Source organism: Panthera uncia, chromosome D4, assembly GCF_023721935.1.
Source record: "Panthera uncia isolate 11264 chromosome D4, Puncia_PCG_1.0, whole genome shotgun sequence".
Lineage (NCBI taxonomy): Eukaryota > Metazoa > Chordata > Mammalia > Carnivora > Felidae > Panthera > Panthera uncia.
Genome location: NC_064807.1, coordinates 58,814,727 through 58,834,675, shown reverse-complemented (window position 1 = coordinate 58,834,675; position 19,949 = coordinate 58,814,727). Strand labels below are relative to the sequence as shown.

Genomic DNA, 19,949 nt, shown 5'->3' with positions numbered 1-19,949 from the left:
CCCATCAACCCTCAGTTTGTTCTCAGTTTTTAACAGTCTCTTATGCTTTGGCTCTCTCCCACTCTAACCTCTTTTTTTTTTTTTTCCTTCCCCTCCCCCATGGGTTTCTGTTACGTTTCTCAGGATCCACATAAGAGTGAAACCATATGGTATCTGTCTTTCTCTGTATGGCTTATTTCACTTAGCATCACACTCTCCAGTTCCATCCATGTTGCTACAAAAGGCCGTATTTCATTTTTTCTCATTGCCACGTAGTATTCCATTGTGTATATAAACCACAATTTCTTTATCCATTCATCAGTTGATGGACATCATTTCCCCAATTCTACTTGTTGACCAGTACAAATTCATACTATGGCAGTTCTGAATAAGAATTACAGCCATAGGGTACACGATATAATATCCTTATCTTTCCACTTCTGTGGCAGTAGAATTAGCACTCCTTTTCTACTCTCAGAACATTTGGAAATATCAATATTAAAATTACCACACTGTATTATAATTCAGATTTACTTGTTGTCTCTCGTCCTCAATCAGACTGAGTTTCTTGAGGGAAAGGACTTTTGTTTCATTCTTCTCTATGTCACCAATTCTTAGTGAAGAGGCTGGCAATAAATGTCCATTATCTGTTTGCTGAATGAATAGTGTAGCAAAGATGTATACATGTGAACAACAAAATTAAAAATTTTATGTGATATTTATCATACAAAAGTTCAAATCAAGTGTGATTATAGCTCAGAAAGGAGAGATCACTTCTAGGTAGGAAAAGGTCGTAGAACAGAATGGTGAAATCTGAACTTTACAGACAGCCTACCTTGGTTTTGAGCCCTAACTCTGGCATTTATGAGCTTATATATCTTGGGATATAACCTAATCTCTTTTTTTTTTTTTAATTTTTTTTTCAACATTTATTTATTTTTGGGACAGAGAGAGACAGAGCATGAACGGGGGAGGGGCAGAGAGAGAGGGAGACACAGAATCGGAAACAGGCTCCAGGCTCTGAGCCATCAGCCCAGAGCCTGATGTGGGGCTCGAACTCACGGACTGCGAGATCGTGACCTGGCTGAAGTCGGACGCCCAACCGACTGCGCCACCCAGGCGCCCCTATAACCTAATCTCTTCAAACCACTAATGTCCTTACCAGGGAAATGGGGATACTATGAGTTGGACAAATGAAATGAGATAATATATGTAAAATTTCAGGTACCTATTATAAAGTGACTAACATATCATCATCACCATCATCATCAAAGGCTTTGTGATGGAGGCAACTCAGTACCTGGCATCAAAGGCTTTGTGATGGAGGCACTCAGTATCTGGATGGACAGACACAGGGAGGAGCACTGAACAGTCAGGAGGTGTGAATAAAGGTACTGTGGGTGTTAGAACGAGCCACAGCCAAACAGGGAGGGCAAAGCACTGTTTAATCAGAACAGCGTGGGGGTATTTTCAGGAAAGGAATGGGAGGGAAGGTTGGGAAGGTGGTTTTAAAGGCCAGGCTGAAAAATTGAGTCTGTATCTTGCAAGTATTACTGACACTTTACAGTATTCTACAAAGAGTAGAACCGAGTACCAAGTGAGCCAGTACTGAGTCAGCCATAGGGGGAATGTTCTGGCTGTTAGTGCAGGACAGTCTGGGGAAGGTGAGGGAAAATGGAAGCAGCTAGACCATTTAGGAAGCTTTTCCAGTACTTCCAATGAGAAGTTGAGGTTCCCCTCTGGGATGGTGGCATGGGGAAGGATAAAAGGGAATGAACATGTGGGACACTGGGAAGACGAAATTCATTGAACTGTGCCCAGCTGGAGGCTGTGTCCAGTGAGGAGGCAGAGGCCAAGACAATTGTGAAGGTTTACAGCTGGATGACCAGGAACGTGGCGCCACTACCCTAACAGAAAGAAACCAGAGGAGACTGGTCTTATGGGGAGGATAAATTTGCTTTTCGCTATGCTAAGTTTGAGGTGCAGTGGGATATTCCATAATGAATGGTATCCAAGAACACGTGAGCTTAGAACTCAGACTGATATTTATTTAGAAGATATCTGTACAGAGATAATAGCTAAAGGGATACGGTTGGATCAACCATCTAAGAAGGGTGGGAGTATACAGAGAAAAGATCAGGGAGTCATCCTTGGGAAATACCTCCTACATCTAGGGATGTGAAAGAGAAGCCTGGGAGCAAGGATGAGGAAGAGGGAGAAAGGGGAAGAACGCACCGCCACAGATGCCAAGGGCAGGGCAGGTTTCCAGGAGAGTGCAAGTGCCAGGAGGAATCACGAGCTATAGGAGGTCAGAGAGAACTGTGGAGGGGCCACTAGGAAGTCACTGATGAGGCATGAGAGAACAATATGTGGAAAGAAAAACTAGACTGCAGGTGTGAAGGAATCTAGGAGGTATGGGGGTGGGGGGGAAGAGGTCAAGTTAGTATAGGATGAGTTTGGGAAGTTAGGGAAAGAAAGGATAGAGATGGAATGGGGGCTCAAGGTGGGAGCAGAATTGTTCTTCCCCACATAAACCACCACTCACAGCTAATCCAGAGATGCTTATTTGTCTGTACATTTAGAAATAGAAGCCTTGGGGGAGGATGCCAGAGGAGGAACTTTGGAACAAACTAAATTGAAAGTCAGGTTACTGCCATTCTAAAGTCATAGACCGTGTTATCACTGTGAGTACAGCAGCATCTGTTTTAGCAGAGACAGAACTCATTTATCATGCATCAACAGACTGTGAGAGAAGGAAACCAGAAACTCTCCCTCCCCACTTAGGAAAACAAAGCTTGATCCACACTCTTTGAAAAGAATTCAAAAGCTTTGGAAAAGGATTTTAGCAAGGAAGGAATGCTAAGAGAAATAAATGCACAATATCTTCCCTTCCTTCATTTGTCTACCCAACCGCACTCTAGGAAAATGCCTAGGTGCACCATTAGAACACTCCAATAATACTATGCACACCACCCAAGTTTATGGCACTCCGATCTACACAGTGCTTTTCATTTTACAAGAAGCTCTCACGATCACTTTCATCCTCACAGAATCCCTGTGAGGTTTTACTTTTTTTGTCTTACAAGTAAAGAAACCGAGGGTTAGAAAGAACTGAGCGATTTCCACCCCTACCCGCTAATTACACAGCCAGGAAATGGTACGGCTACATACCCTTTGCTCTTTCTTGTACACATTCTCAAATACCACTCACATGGTCCTCACAGCATGATGTTCTAGGTGTGGTATGACAAACCGAAGTGTAGCAGGACTCTGATCTACCCCTGGTGTGGGGGCTTTATAATTACATCAGTATAGCCTAAAACTACATGAGCTCTGGAGCACTTTTATCAGATCATGTTTTTGACTAGATAGTATCCCGTGCTCCCCTCTCACCCCCATCATCAGAGCCCCGGGGCAGAAGTTCTTAGCAATGTTTCCTTCCTCCCACACCTTCCCAGTTCAATCAGCCCTCTGAAATGCATGAACAAGGCCTCAATATTTAAACTTGCTCCAGGGGTGCCTGGGTGACTCAGTGGTTAAGCATCCAACTTTTGATTTTGGCTCGGTCATGATCTCACAGTTCATGAGTCGGAGCCCTGAGTCAGTTGGGCTTTACACTGGTGGCACAGAGATTCTCTGCTTGGGATTCTTTCTCTCTCTCCCTTTCTCTCTTCCCAGTCTCTAATTGTGCACTCACTCTCTCTCTCTCGCTCTCAAAATAAGCATTAAAACACACACACACACACACACACACACACACACACACACACAAAATAAACTTGCTCTAGAGTTAGGAGGCAGGAAAGCAATTCTCTCCCTCAATACCTGGTTTGATCTTGTGGGAAGAAGGCTGGACCAGGAGGCTGAAGGCCCAGGTTCCACACTTACACTGCCAGTCTAGCTCTGTGACCTTAAATCACTCGATACTTAGCACCAGTGTCTTGATCTGAAACATGAAGATCTGTTTTATGTCTGCCGCAAGGATCCGGTGAAACACTTGTGAAATAGGGCCCTGTGTGGAGTTTAATTTTCTGCTGTAGCTGACTTGACCTTCTTAATTTTTGAAAGAGGAGCTGTGCATCTTCATTGTGCACTGGGCCCTGCAAATTAGGTAGCTGGTCCTGCCTGTATGACCTTGACCAAGTAACAACCTCTCTGGGCTCCACAGTCCGTAATTAACTGAATTGAACTGTTAGGAAAGAGACAACCCCCTCAACCCTTCTTCTATTCTACTCGTTAGCAAAATTCACCACAATTGATCACCCCCTTCTTCTTGAAATGTTTTTTTCCCTGTGGCTTCTGGGATACTTTACTTTTCCGGTTTTCCTCTGCTTCTCTGGCTGCTCCTTCCCTGTTTTCTCCCTAATCTGTTAACATGTCCCAAACTAAACTCCAATCATCTTCTTCAAGCTTGCTCCTCCCAGCCTTCCTCATATATTCGTGGTAACTCCGTCTTCCAGCTGCTCAGACCAAAACTCTTAGTCTTTGACTGTCTCTCACTCCACCTCCAATTTAGAAGCTACTCTAGAATCTGATCACTTCTTCACCACTCCCATCACAGTGCAAGGCTTCTTCACCACTCACTGGGATGACTGCAAGACCCTTTTAACTGGTCTCCCCGCTTCCACCTCCTTTCCTGCTGCTAAGAGTCTATTCTCCACACAGTAGTCAGAATAATCCTTAAAAAATATAAATCAGATCATATCACTCTTCTCTTCAAAACCATCCCATAACTATCCATCTCAATCAGAGTAGAAATCCCTACATGGTGCAACAAACTTACCTCTCTGAACCTACTTCCTACCACCACCGACCATTTGCTGGTGTCCCTTTGCCTAGAATGCCCTCCCAGCTATCAGCCTGGCTGGCCCCTCACCTCTGTCAATTCTGTTCAACTGTCACCCTTTCTGTTAAGCCTTCCCTAATCACCCTATTTAGTTAGTTAGTTAGTTAGTTAGTTAGTTATTTTAAAGTTTATTTATTTGAGAGAGAGAGGGCAGGGCGGGGAGAGGCAGAGAGAGAGAGAGGGAAAGAGCGAATCCTGAGCAGGCTCCTCACTGTCAGCACAGAGCCCGACACGGGGCTGGGACTCATGAACCGAACCATGAGATCATGACCTGAGCCAAAATCAAGAGTCAGATGCTTAACTGACTGAGCCACCTAAGCGCCCTTCACCCTATTTCAATAGCAACCAGCATCAACTTTCCCCCTCATTCCTCAGCCTGCTGTTCCCTGCTCAGTTTTCTCCAAAACACTTATCACCATCTGATATATTACATATGTATATATTTTAAATTTGCTTAGTGGTTCTCTCTCCCCACTAGACTGTAGGCTCTGTAAGGGCAGGAACTTTTGTCTTTTAGCTGCCATATCTCCAGTACATAGGATGGTGCCAGTGAATGACAGTAGGCAGAGTTCCAGAACAGATGATGGGATTACTATTATTAAGTCACAGCCACGTCAAGTCCTCTGAGTGTATAAAGTGCCTTCACAGGCTTCCTGCCCTGCATACAAGAGTGTGGACATTTATGGGGAACCACTGTGGCAGCCTCCCACTGGATTAAACTGTGGGGATGGAAAGGTGAATCAGGAGAGGTAACTACCCCCTAAGAGTTTGTGGCTTAGAAAGAGGTTTTGTGTATATATGCAAATAACTCTAGAACAAGGCAGCATTTGTTTAAAAATATCCACCCTTTAATTTAATGGCTAATATCTCACATTCTGGTAATGACTCCAAGGTTTTCCATAGGGAGAAGGGACAATGAACTATGGCTTGTGAACTTACTATATGGCTACTTCTGTGTCCCAAACAAGTTCCTGCTCTGGCCTGCTTATCACATCAAAGACACCTTGCCTGGCTTCCAATCTACTTTGCTTTGAAGTCTTTCCACTGGCCTCCTCCACCCAAAATTGGCTCTATTTACTGTTAACTCAAGTCCCCACCCTCTTATAGTCCCTCCACACTCTGCTCCCAGATACAGGGAACAGGCAGGGGTGAAATCAACTTAGGAAGGTTGCAACAGGGTAGACAGTCTATTAGCTCTTTGCAATCAAGATGTGGATATATATACCTCAAGTGTACGGTGTACAGAATCCAGGAACTACATCTGTCAGTCTTTGCATCCTGACATTGTTGCTCAACATGTGCACAATACGAGGCGTTCCCTAAGGTTTGCTGAATCATTGAACTGAATGTAATAAGCCCTTAGTAAGGATAAATTTTTTAAATTTTTTAAATCTTTATTTATTTTTGAGAGAGAGAGAGAGAGAGACAGGGTGAGCAGGGCAGGGGCAGGGAGAGGGAGACACAGAATCCAAAGCAGGCTTCAGGTTCTGAGCTGTCAGCACAGAGCCTGACGCCGGGCTCGAACTCACGAACTGTGAGATCCTGACCTGAGCTGAAGTTGGATGCTCAACCGACTGAGCCACAGGTGCCCCGAGGGCCCTTTCACTTCTAATGCCTTAAGAGTCTAGAGAAGTAGGGGGCACATATTCACTTTTTAAAGTTTTTCTCTTTATAAAGGATTCTTTTCAGATTTCCTGAGTTTCTTTAGCACATTTATTTTTTTTTAATTTTTTTTTAACATTTATTTATTTTTGAGACAGAGAGAGACAGAGCATGAACGGGGGAGGGTCAGAGAGAGGGAGACACAGAATCTGAAACAGGCTCCAGGCTCTGAGCAGTCAGCACAGAGCCCGATGCGGGGCTCGAACTCACATACCGCGAGATCGTGGCCTGAGCCGAAGTCGGACGCTTAACCGACTGAGCCACCCAGGCGCCCCTCTTTAGCACATTTAAAAGTATGACTTGGTTTACCAAAATCTGGTTACTGTATTTTATTATTAATAAAAGCAGCTAATACTTGTTAAGCAAGTTCAATATTCCAGGCATATATAAAATGTTTTATACAGACCATTTGATTTAATCACCCCAATAACACCACAAGATAGATACCAATACTGTCCCCATGTTGTAGATTGGTAAAGTGGCCCCTAGACTATCTAACTTGCCGAACTAAGCAACTTTGGAATTCAAACTCTCTTCAATCCAATCTATGACTCTAGAATACTGCTGCTCCTGCATCTCTCAGAAAGGCTGCTCATAGCAGGGTGTGTTCAGTGGTCCTTCCCTACTTGAACAGCCATAGTCCTCTGTGCTTCCTTACCTTCTCAAATGGGTAACCAACTGGGGATGGGGTAATTCCTTTGGTTTCAACTTAATTTCTGTGACATAACATGGTCATATTTTCATTAAGAAATTCTTTTTGCCCTTCCCTGGATGAGTAACAGTGGATTTCACTAGTCATCTTGAGGCACTTGTGAATGATCAGGTGAGCAGAAAAGGGTTCAGATTTGCTTTGAATTCCTAATTTGGTTCCTTGGGTCTATTATCTAAATGTCACAGCATATACACATGTGAAATTTATTTTGCAACAGATTAAGGTAATAGTGCCACATGCAGGAAAATAACGTAAGGTTAATTTCATAGCTTCATCATTTTCACATTCATGATTTTCACTTTTTCACAAGAACTCTGTAAGGTGGGCAAGTCAGGAATTATTTACCCACTTTGCAAATGAGGAAAGAGCCACAGAATGGGGAGGTGACTTATTCTAGGACATGGACTGGTTAGGTCTTACAGCTAGGGCACTTTCTACACTATGCCATTTCCATCTGGAAAAAGGACCATCAGACTCAGGCACTTCTTGGCAGACAGAAATAAATGACTGCTGTACCGGAGGCTGCACGATGCCAGGCTGTGGCCGTGGGGCTCCCTGTATAACTAGCAACTACACTACAGGATGAAGATAGTAGGACCAACCATGCCCCCTACTCACACCTGTGCAGTGTGATAAAGATAGTAGAAGTAGTCAGCAGCTGTGGTCCAACCAGATAAAACTTTTAGGCGGGAAGTAAAGTGACAAACTCGTGTGTGCGTGTGTGTGTTTAACTGTTAGTTGCTTTGATATTTTTAAAAAGGCTGTTTGTGGAAGTCAGACCACATAGCAGGAAGAGTTAACAGCAAGATGGATTTGGGAAAGGACCAATCTCGCTCGACGCTCCATCAGACACCTGGTCCTCATCAAGAAGAGAACCATGTTCCAGGTAATGAAAGAGATCTTAAGAGGTCTCTACTGGCCACTAAGATGTCTTAGTGACAGTTGGGAAGAACTGGGCTGTGATTATTTTCCTAATTTTTATGGATCTGGCCCTCAAAAAGCACATAATTGAGTATGTTCATATAACCTTAGATGGGAAGGATTGGGGCTGTATAACCTTCTGAGGTGACTTCTAATACATTAAGATTCTAATAAGCAGAGAAACACAAGGACATAATAAATTCTTGATACTATAGTTAAGTGAAAGATAATGTTAAAATACCCGGTACTGAGTGGTTGAGGTAAAACAACCATTATACCCCTATACTTCTATGGTAGGGTAAATTTGGTATAATTTTTTGGAAAGAGATCTGGTCTACCTATTGTCAGATCTTTAATAGTGCTTATTCTCTTGACTTCCTAATCTTAGTTTTGGGTCTATCCTAAAGCAGCATTTCTCAAAATGTTTTGCAGAACCCTAGGTCTCGAGACAGTTCTTAATTTTTTTTGTGCCATGGATCCCTTTGGCACTCTGAGGAACCTATAGATACTTTTTTATAATAAATATTTAAAATATATAAAATTAATAGATAAAATTCCAAAGGAAGCAATTGTAAGATACAGCTATTAAAATGAAAAACTGTGATACAGTAATATATATGCTTATTTATAGACACATTACATAACAAGATTATAGTAATGGTGAATCTAACAGCATTGCATCAAATCAAATATATCATCTCAAATAAATTGTGTTTTTAGGTGTCTGCAACAACTGTAATGTGATGTGGAAAAAATCTGTGATTTCTTTTGGTGACAAAGTCACTTACTGCACAAAAATTTCTGTGGTTTGTCACCTACATTCATAATTGAAGGAAATGGTAAATTAACTAGACATCGATAAAAATACACATATAATATCCCCCCAATCCAAATTTATCATTAAGAACTTCTGTCTTAAGAACAAAAGCTGCTATGGCCCAAGGAGCATGCTCTGTCTTTTGGGGCCCTCCATGCAAGTTTGTCATCACTTTACAGGCTCTAAGAGGACCCATTAACTTTTCACAAACTCAGATGGCAACAGAACCTTTCTTTTGATAATAACTTCCCAAAGAGCTTGGAGAGACATCATCCTAAGGAAAAAACTCAAAAGGAAAAAAACTGTATGCATGAATATTTATTATAGTTTGAGCTACCGTGACAAAAAAAACCCAACAGCCCATAAAATTGGCAACAACCAATACATGTGGAATGACTGGGCAAGTGGGAATACACCAACTTGATTAAAGTTATAATTATGAGGACTATACCATAGAAAATATTTCTGACATGATGTTAGGTTAATAAATGATAAAATTATGGTATGCTATCATTACAACTTTGTGTAATATGGAGACTAGATGGATATGAGAAATAAAATGAAAACAGGTTATAATGTTAAGGATGGCAGAACACGGCTGATTTTTTTCTTTTATGTTTGTGCGATATGTAAAATTATTTTGAAGAAACTAATGGGTTGATAGAACACATATGTATAAAAACTGAGCCTTTCATTTAAAAATGCTTACTGAGCGTTTGCTCCTAGGCATTCTTTGGAGGCATAAGGATGAATAAAATGTGGTCCTTGTCCTTCAAAAGCAAGGAGAAGAACAGACACCCAGGATGGGGTGGGGGGGGGTCTCCATCTTGCCATAGGACTCTTGCTGATAAATGCCACAATTTATCACTATCTCCTATAACTTCCATCTTGATCCTACAGAAATCATTGGAACTTGGAATCTGCGAAACAGAGAACAACTCAGGAAAAGAAAAGAGGAAGCACAAGAGAAGCAAACTTCACAATGGCAATTTGGGTATGGTATCATTGCAGGGGAAGAGGAATGGCTATTTGTCAAGTATATGCTATGGGTCAAGTAGTGCTGAGTGCTTTTACACACTATATTTTATCCAACAATTCCATGAATCAGGAGCTGGTATTCCTATTATACAAAAAGAAAAAAAAAAGAAGCCAAATCTCCAAAAGGTTCAATCTCTTGCCTAGAATCACACAGCTAGTGAAGTGGTGGGAATGGAATTTTATCCCTGTTCTTTTTAAATTAAAGCACCAGGCAGTTGAATTCCATTGTAGAGAGGCCTGGTGTTCTTTCTACTACTCTGGTAATATAAACATAGAAGCATCTTGTCGGGAGCAGGAGATACCTTTGAGGAGAGCTCCTGGCTAGTTTTCCAAGCTTTCTATTAGTAAAATACTAATTGAATGAGTACGATTAACTCTCCATGGAGCAAACCAAAACACTTTATGTAAATAAGTGACAGGAGAGTTTAGGAGTTTTTAAATCTCCAAGCAAAGTCACTTGTATATAATCTTAGGGAAAGAGTACAAGACCATGATTATAAGTGAGACAGCATCTAACTGCATCCGTTTAAAATATGACTATGAAAACAGAGGAGGTGCTTGGAGATAGAAAAGGGGAGCCCAAGGAGCTCGTCTAAGCCTGGGTTTCTCAACCTGGGTACTATTGGTGATTGTGGACAGGATAATTCTTTATGTGGGAGGCTGTTGTGTGCATTGTAGATGTTTAGCAGCATCTCTGGCATCTAGAGACCAGTAGCACACCTCCCACCTGCATTGTGGCAACCAAAAATATCTCCAGACATTGTCAAATGTCTCTTGGTGTGGGGGACTAAGGGGCAAAATTGCCCCCAGTTGAGAACCACTGATCTAAGCACTCTTTTATTATAACAATAATAATTATTATATTATTATTAGATTAGTAGGAGTTATATTTGCATTTCTTCATTGTTGCGAAAAATGTTTCTTTTGGTGGCAAAGATAAAATAGATATACATTAAAAAAACATACAATATAGATGTTTTAGCACTTTTCTTAAGAAAGGGCACCAATCTCCCCTGGGGACTGAGAATCTTCTGTTCTGCTATAACACATGTTTCTATAGCACCAATCAACTCACATATGATTGGTAAATAGGAGAATGATGTCAGTGTAATGTAGAAGCTGTATTGGTCCATGATTTTTCCTAATCAAAAAGGAATACAGTTAAAACCTTCAGCAGGAAAGGGAAAAGCCTTCAGCTTGGCTGCTGCATAAGCAGGGCCCCTTTCAGCCCACATCCAGGGCTCCCTCCCCAGAGGACACCACCAGCTCCCCATAGCTCTCCATGAGTAGGCTGCACTTCCTCCTGGGCCCAACCCAATGGCAGCTGGCTCAGAGCACCACCAGCATTTACAGGATCTCAGCAGCTGAAAGCCTGCGTTTAAACTGTTGCTTTTGCATATTTTTGCTATCCCCCAGGCAGCCTTCTCATAGTAAGCTGCCTATCTGGACTACTCAAGATATCTCCCCCAGTACCAATTATTGTTTTTGTTAGTGTTAGAAAGTTGCACAAGATTTGAGTTGTTTGCTTTAACTCTATTTTCCCCCATAAGCACTGCACTTTTAGTGTAGGATTTTGCTGAAAGTGAGGTTTTTCAGGAATGCATATATTGTGTTACAGCAGAAACTTCTGTACTCGAGTCCTGTGGCAAGTGACTCTGTTGAAGAATATCCTTATATTCCCTAATTCCATACTCTCCGGGCAACCTTCTGATCATTATTTGGCTTCTCAAATACCTGCTACAGAGAAAGAGTGCATTCATCTGTGAGTGCAAGCATCCTCTGCTGTGTGACTTTGCATTTCTCACTGTTCACTTGAAAATTGGTTTTTAGGTTTATATATCAGCTATTTTCAGCTGGTTGATGAGTTCTATCCCAGATAAATGGAGCTGGTCTCAGTGTGCTGATCCAATTGGATTTCTGGGCTTGCTGGGTGGGGGGAGCAAGGCTGAAAAAGTCACTGAAGTAGAGGACACCTTGGTGAGCCTCTTGGCAGCTGGCCGGCCATGCTCTTAGGACATATCTCTGTGCTACTGAGGGCTATTCTCTCTCTCTTTTTTTTTTTTTTTTTAACATTTATTTATTTTTGAGAGACAGAGAGAGACAGGGCGTGAGTGGGGGAGGGGCAGAGAGAGAGGGAGACACAGAATCCGAAGCAGGCTCCAGGCTCCAGGCTCTGAGCTGTCAGCACAGAGCCCGACGACGTGGGGCTCAAACTCACGGACCGCAAGATCATGACCTGAGCTGAAGTCGGATGCTTAACCGACTGAGCTGAGGGCTATTCTTACACAACATACCACACAGCGAAACCTAAGTGGTTCCAGAGAGAAGCAGCAGAGTGTAATGGTTAAGAGCCTTGGCTGTTAAAGCCAGAATGACTACTACATTTGAAGCGTGGCTCCCTCACTTCTAGCCATTTGACTTTGGACAAGAACGTGTGTCTGTTTTGTCATCTGCAAAGTGGAGATAATAATAGTATCTACCTCATAAATTGAGGTGAAGATTATATGAGATAACAGAATAAGCAGATTACTTAAAACAGTGCCTGGCACATAGGAAGCACTATAAGTGTTTCCTATATTAATACGAATACTAATTTATATTTGAATAACTCATTCCTCTAAGTTATTGTATGCGATTCTTACAACGACCGCATGAGGTTGGACAGATACCATTTACTCCATTTTGCCTGTGAAGAAACCAAGGCATAGAAGTTTGAGTGACTTACCCATGATCACATAGCTGATCAGTGACAGAGTTCAGATTAAATTTTAGACCACATAGATATATATGCATCTTTTGAAAAACTACCAGGAAGAACATGGAACATTACTCAGATTCCCTCATACAGTGATCTATGTGACAAGTTATTTAGTATTCAATATTAGAATAAAATAAGTGTTTCCTGAAAAAGTCACATATACCATCTTTTAAAAATCTGACAATTAGGACTTTATAATTTATCCTGTTACCTTTGTTAGTTGGAATTATACTTTAAAATGGTGAGGTGCCTTTCCATCATTTTTACATAACATTTTCTTGTATATTATTTCTAATATTAATTTTTGACTGTCTTATTACATGTTTACCTTTTTAATATTGATTTCAAACTGGTTTTAGGGAGGCAGTCTTTAAAAAATTTTAATTTTGGAAATTTCAAACATAAAGGCAGAATAGGGTATACATTTAAGTGCGCAAGGACTTACGAGCACTGCGAAGATAGAAAAGCACGAGTTTTATCTCATTTGCTAACAGAAATAAGAATATTTACTACAAGAATATTTCTCCACAAGTAACAACGGTATGAGGCAGCTCATGTTCCTCACCTAAAAGCATGGCCCTCACAATAAATCCTGAGCAAGGAGAGCATTTCAGCCCCGTGGTTGGCAAGAGGAGGCTCTGTGGAGCAGGTAGCATGGAACAGAATTTCAATAGGTTTAGAAGAAGGATGAAATGTTTATTTTTAGTACCTTTTCCTCCCCACCACCAGCCCATCTGTATTAGCCATCTGTATTTGGTTATAGTTGCAGTACCTAACGAGTTGTCATTGGCCGAAATTTCCATGCATATCCTTTTATCTTTTAGATCCTTAATCTAGCTATTCATTTGGAGCAGGTATAAAATGGACACTCGTACCTTTCCACCAGGCTTCTTTACCTCAAGAGATGTTTTTGAAGCTTTTGACCCAGCTCACAGAACGTCTCATTTGACATGTATTGCTGCTCTTTAGCATTCTCTACACAAGACACTGAATTAGATAAGCAATTAGATATACATCTTCCGTCTGCAGGCTGTGCAGACAAGGAGCTGTGCCTGGATTGCAGATCCAGAAATGCAATTGTATCAGTTTACCCAGGGCATAGTGGGACTAACTCACACATGCTAAACCCAGACAGACCACTGTATAAACCACAGTGCCAATCTATTAATTTATAACATCAATTATATGTTCTCCATAACCAATCTTTAAGTATATGCTCTCAAACACACATACTCTCTGCACTCACCAAGAAGGTTCCTTGTGAGCAAGGCGTCAAGAGACAAAAAGTCCCTGCGGGACATCTCCTCTCCTGACAACTAGCACTGGCTCCTTCATTTTACAAACAAGGAGGTTGAGGCCTAGAGAGATTAAGTGATTTTTTTCATGGTCATGCAACAAGGCAGCCGGAAGACCAGCGGCTGTTATTACTAAGCATTTATTTGAATCCTGTAGGCCCATTGCTGACACTAATTCTGATCTTTCACAGAGAGAAAAAATGCAAGAGGCCAAGGATGGGAAAAGGAAATAAAAGAGGCAGAAAGAGACAACAAAACACAGACCTGAAGGTGGAGCCTCAGTCACAATTTAAAAAGGACATGAGGGAGAAAGCATTAGCACCTATGGAGAAAGAACTTGAACCGCCTAGGACTATAACTGAAGCGCTCTATCTGGTAGCCTCTCCCAAAAAAGTTGTGCCTGAGAAACAAATTTTTGCAATGGATCAAGAAGGCATTATACATCAGGCCAATTCTTCTGAGATACAAGAAACAGCAATACAAAACCACTCTTCTGAAACATGCCAAGATATGGCTGATCCTGAAGTCCTCTCTCCTAAAATAAGCCAAGAAACAGCTGTACTTCAAGGCCATCCTTCCAAAATGTGCCCTGATATGGCTGAACCTGAAGCCCTCTCTTCTAAAATGTGCCAAGAAACAGCCATACTTCAAAACCATTCTTCCAGAATGTGCCCTGATATGACTAAACCTGAAGACCTCTCTCCTAACTTGTGCCAAGAAATAGCTGTACTTCAAGGCCATCCTTTCAGAATGGCTGAACCTGAAGATCTCGCTCCTAAACTGTGCCAAGAAACAGCTGTAGTCAAAGTCCTTCCTTCTAAAACTGAAGACACAGCTAACCTGGAAGGATGCTCTTCCGAAGCATTCACCACACCAGATGTGCCTAAAGGCTATGCTCATGAAACATACCAGAAAAGAGATGAACCTGAGGAATACAATTCTGAACCAGATCAAGGAATTGCTGAGATTGAAAGCTTCTTGCCTAAAACAGAAGAAATAGCTGTGCCTAAAGACCTTTCTACAAAAACACACCAAGAAACAGTTGAACCCGAACACTTCTCTCATGAAACATATAAAGAAATTGCTGTGCCTAAAGCACCCTCTCATAAGACAATCAAAGAAATGCCTACTGCTGGGGAATATCCACCTGAAATATACCAAGAAACACCTGAGTCTGAAGACTCTTCGCCTGAAATATACCAAGAAACACCTGGGTCTGAAGACTATTCGCCTGAAATATACCAAGAAACACCTGGGCCTGAGGACCTCTCCACCAACACATATAAAAATAAGGATGTGTCTCAAGAATGCTTTCCAGAGCCGTACCAAGAAACAGATGGGCCCCAAGGCCAGGATCCTAAAGCACACCAGGAGGATGCTAAGGATGTTTATACTTTTCCTCAAGGTAGGGATGGTTTGTTGGGACAAGTCACTGAAACTACCACTTAATAGGATTCCCCATTTATAATTAGAGCACCTACATAGGTATCCATATCCCTCAGAGTGATGATTTATAGCCTTCTTTCACAATTTAGGATATCCCCTGTTATCACAAGGGTATCATTCATGTCATTAGCTGGTTTCAAGTAAAAAATGTTTTTTATTCAACCAGGGCCTGTTTGGCACATTTACAAAGAATTAAAATAATTGGCAATATAAGTGTGTATACCAGGTACTTGACAGAGTATCCATTCTGGGAAACTTTAGCCAGTGAAATGAAATAAACCCAATATAGGATGAATTATGTGCAAAATATTTTAAAGAACGATTAAGTTTAAATTAACAAGAAAGTTTGATGAATAAAGTTTTTCTTGAGAATTAAAATGTCCCAGCAAACTAAAGGAAGTAAAGTCATGGTACAAGGTGCCAATGGGGTTATAAAGGTACAAGATATGATCCTGTTACAAAGGGAACTTGTTTTTGTAGGATTTATCAGGTTTGCCAAAAACCCTTTCTATCTCAGTATTTGTTCCTGAAAAGCATTCTCCTAAGCATGACACTTTTAAAGTAATGTGACCTTTCTTCAATTTGGCCTTTGCCTCAGGGATATAACTGAGAACCTTGGTTCTCTTTGTACAAAACCATAGACGGTATATGAAGTGGCCTGAGTCTAGCAGACCATATCCTTTTCTCTAGAAATCCTTCTGGTAGCTTATAAACAAATAAGCTCTTTCCTAAAAGATAACTACAACAGAGACATGGGGTTAGTTGGGTTCCAACGGGTGCAGGTTTTCAAGGGTGAAAACATTAGAGTAAAAAGCAGCCACGTGAAGCACTGTCTGGGCTGACGGGAGCCCCTGTTGGAGAAGCACTTCTTATCCACACAGGGCTCGGTTCGAGCAGTTTCATTCCTGCCAAGGTTAATGTGGGCAATTAATTCATGCTTTTCTTGTTTGGGGTTTTGTCTGGCCAAACAAATGGAAGTATATACCTTTTTACTGATTAGAAAAGGCTCATAGTAATGAATTATAAATGTTCATTATGATAAATTAAAGCAATATGTAAGTGAATATAGAGTAAATCCCCCATGATCCCATCTCCTATCTCTGATCCCCATCCTGGAGGTTGTTTTCCCTTGTTTTAACAAATGACATAGTATAATACATTCTATTCTGTGTAAGCTGCATTTTTTCACATGCAATATATATCACGGCCATCTTAATGACATCTTTTGTAACAATTGTATGGTACTGTGTTATATGTACAATAATTTATCCAACCAGTCTCTGAAATGATGAACGTTTAGGTTACTGCCGAGTTTTACTATTATAACAATGTTCAGTGAACATCATTGGAACTAACATTTATTTGGCACTTTCTATGTGCCACACAAAAATCTTTTGTGTGAATTATTTTATTCAATGTTAAAAAGCTTACCAGAAAAATAATATTATCCCCATTTTATAGATAAGGAAACTGAGGCACTGGGAGCTTAAGTGTGTCTGATTATATCCATTGGATAAATCCCTAGAAATTGAAATGCTGGGCCAAAGGGTACCCACATTTAATGTTTGGATACATTCTGTCAAATGAGCCTCCCAAAATGTTTTAGCAGTCCACACAAACCAAGAGTTTATGTAAGTGCTTTTCCCCCAATACTGCACGATTACATTTAAAAAATCTTTTCCTATGTGTTAGGTTTAAAAAAAACCAAACAACCTAATTGTTTTAATTTCCACTTTTCTGATAATGACTGCTTCTAGGCATTAGTATTATTATGAATTTGAATTTCATGACTGTTATAAATTTGATTTTTTTCTTTTTAAAATTATTTTTTTAATGTGTATTTATTTGTTTTGAGAGAGAGCATGCACATGTGAGCCAGGGAGGAGCCGAGAGAGAGGGAGAGATAGAATTGCAAGCAGGCTCCATGCTGTCAGCGCAGAGCCTGACACAGGGCAATATCTCATGAACTGCGAGGTCATGACCTGAGCTGAAATCAAGAGTTGAATGCTCAACTGACCAGGTCACTCAGGCGCTCCTGAATTTTTTCTTTTGAGAATTGCCCGTTTGAATTCCTGTTCCATTTTAAATTTGATCTTTTTGGATTGACTTAGAAAATCTCTATGTAATAGTTAAGACTTTACCTACATATAAGTTGTAAATATATTTCCAGTTGTCTATGGTTTAAATTTATAGTGGTTTTTGTCACCTACATGGCAAGATTTTAATTTTAATTTTTGGTAATTCAAACTTGTCATTCTTCTCCTTTCTGGTTTCTGATCTGTTTCCTGCTTAGAAAGGCCTTTCTAATCCTAAGATTATAAGAAAATTTTGTTTATACAACATTTATGGTATTTTAATATTTAAATCTTTAATTCATCTGAAATTTGCTTTTGTGCAAGGTGTGAGGTAGAGTTTTTTAATCTAGTCAATTGTCCCAGTTGACCATTTATTTAACCTATTTTCATATTTTATTTTACAGAAATGAGAGAAAAACCCAAAGCAGAGGAACCAGAGATACCAGCAATTCCAAATGTTCCTCAAGAGATTCATCCAGAAAATGACGTCTATAGTTATGTTTTGTTTTAACGATGCTCAACCATCAGTTGTCCAACAAAATACACATCTTAGTATATGTGTGATTCTCAAAATATTGTATCTCTACAATACTCATTAATATTTTAAGTGGTTTTTTTCCCACATATAGACTACAGCTGAAAGAGTGAACTAAGGTGTTTTTTGAGGCTCTACCACGTAGATGATATCCTGCTAGTTTGTGCGTGTGTGTGTGTGTGTGTGTGTATGTATTTTGGAGTAAGGATAGCGGTGGGGAGAGACAGAAATGGGAAAGGGGGGGTGCTGAATAACTGATTTTTACCCTCAAGAACAAACCTTTCTTTGGTTGATTTTTTTAATTTATTTTTTTCCTTGGTTAATTCTCAAAAGTAGAGAGAGTATATTGTCTGTTCATTTAAAATTTGGGGAGTAATAGTTTTCTTGTAAACTTTGTTCAATTATCAATGTAACAATAGCATCAACATTTTATTCAGGCTTTAGTTGGCTTTTTAAGTTAATTTTAACAATTTATCCTTCTGGGACTCCTTCAAAGGTATTTTGAGGTAATGAGTAATAAATGTAGTTTACTTAAGTATTTGAATTTTGATTTTCTATTTTTCCTTTTTAAATATTGCATTTGTGCAAAAAGTACATTAAATCATTATCACATGCTTCACCGTGTGGACAGCATTGTGGTAAGCACTGTGAGGGTTAGAAGACCTATAGCATATAGTCCTTACCCAGCAGGGGTTTAATCTAGTTTTATGGGGGAATAAAACAGAATATAATTACAAAAGAAAGAAAGGCTAGTGTCATTTGAATAGTACATAGAATAGAGGAAACACTCCCCCCCCCCCCCCCCCTTTTTTTTTTGCTGGAGTGACCTGAAAAGATTAAATCTCCAAAAGATGAAAAGATGAAAAAGATTTGTATTGTAGGTGAGGATCACAGCATTATTGTATGTGACACAGAGAAGGGTGAATTCGAGACATATTCAAGAGAACTACTTGCAAACTACAGTTAATGCAGGGTCCATGTGGAATAGCAGGCTAATAGGCTAAAAATCTCATATTATTAGTGTGAACAGAATTTTCCATACCAAAGATTACGTAAGGTAATGGGGAACTAAGTAAGACTTTTGAACAATGGAGTGGCAGTTTCAGTATTTTAAGAATATCTATCTGGTGATAATGGTCACGATTAGCTGAAAATGACAAGAGACTGGGGGCAGGAATAGGAACTCTTCCAGGTGGGAAGATGTCTGAAAAACTCCCTGGGATTTGGTTGGGGGGGGGTTGTTTGCAGTTTTCCCTCTGTAGAAGACTAAAGTAAAGGAGATTTCTGTGAGTAAAGGTTTAGTTTAGCAAGGGCGCAATTGCATAAGCTCTATAGGCACATAGGCACTGTGCTAGGTTCTAGGCTATACAGTGAAGAACAAGACAGAATCCCAGTCCCTCAAGCATTCGTAGTGTAGAACAGAGGTTCTTAACACTCAGGATATATTAGAACCACTGAGGTAGATTTAAAAATTACAGGGGCGCCTGGGTGGCTCAGTCGGTTAAGCGTCCGACTTCGGCTCAGGTCATGATCTCGCGGTATGTGAGTCCGAGCCCCGCGTCGGGCTCTGTGCTGACTGCTCAGAGCCTGGAGCCTGTTTCAGATTCTGTGTCTCCCTCTCTCTCTCTGACCCTCCCCCGTTCATGCTCTATCTCTCTCTGTCTCAAAAATAAATAAACGTTAAAAAAAAATTAAAAAAAAATAAAAAAAAATAAAAAATAAAAATTACAGCTGTGCCTCCCCAGGGATTCTGATTTACCTGCCTAGGACGACATCCAGGCATAGGTATGTTAATTTTTTAGTTTATTTTTTTTTCTTGTTGTTTCAAATATTCTTTGAGGAATAATTTTAGAAATTAAAGAAAA

General features: G+C 40.4%; 1 protein-coding gene and 1 long non-coding RNA gene across 3 annotated transcripts in view; one reads left to right on the top strand and one right to left on the bottom strand.

Annotated features, from left to right (window-relative positions):
* The window catches only part of LOC125920063 (uncharacterized), a 36,485-nt gene that overhangs the window by 13,218 nt on the left and 3,318 nt on the right, over positions 1-19,949 (bottom strand). The gene's annotated exons all lie outside the window — the stretch shown is intronic.
* On the top strand, positions 5,462-18,106 carry HEMGN (hemogen). Of its 2 annotated transcripts, XM_049627006.1 has the most exons (5): positions 5,462-5,572; positions 7,959-8,085; positions 9,838-9,931; positions 14,220-15,433; positions 17,954-18,106. In XM_049627006.1, exons 2-5 carry the CDS (start codon positions 8,007-8,009, stop codon positions 18,058-18,060), a joined length of 1,494 nt encoding a protein of 497 aa, XP_049482963.1. In that variant the 5' UTR covers positions 5,462-5,572; positions 7,959-8,006; the 3' UTR covers positions 18,061-18,106. The 2 variants fall into 2 exon arrangements, with proteins under 2 accessions (XP_049482963.1, XP_049482971.1); XM_049627014.1 differs by lacking the exon at positions 5,462-5,572 and having other exon boundaries at positions 7,985-8,085; positions 9,838-9,936; positions 14,224-15,433.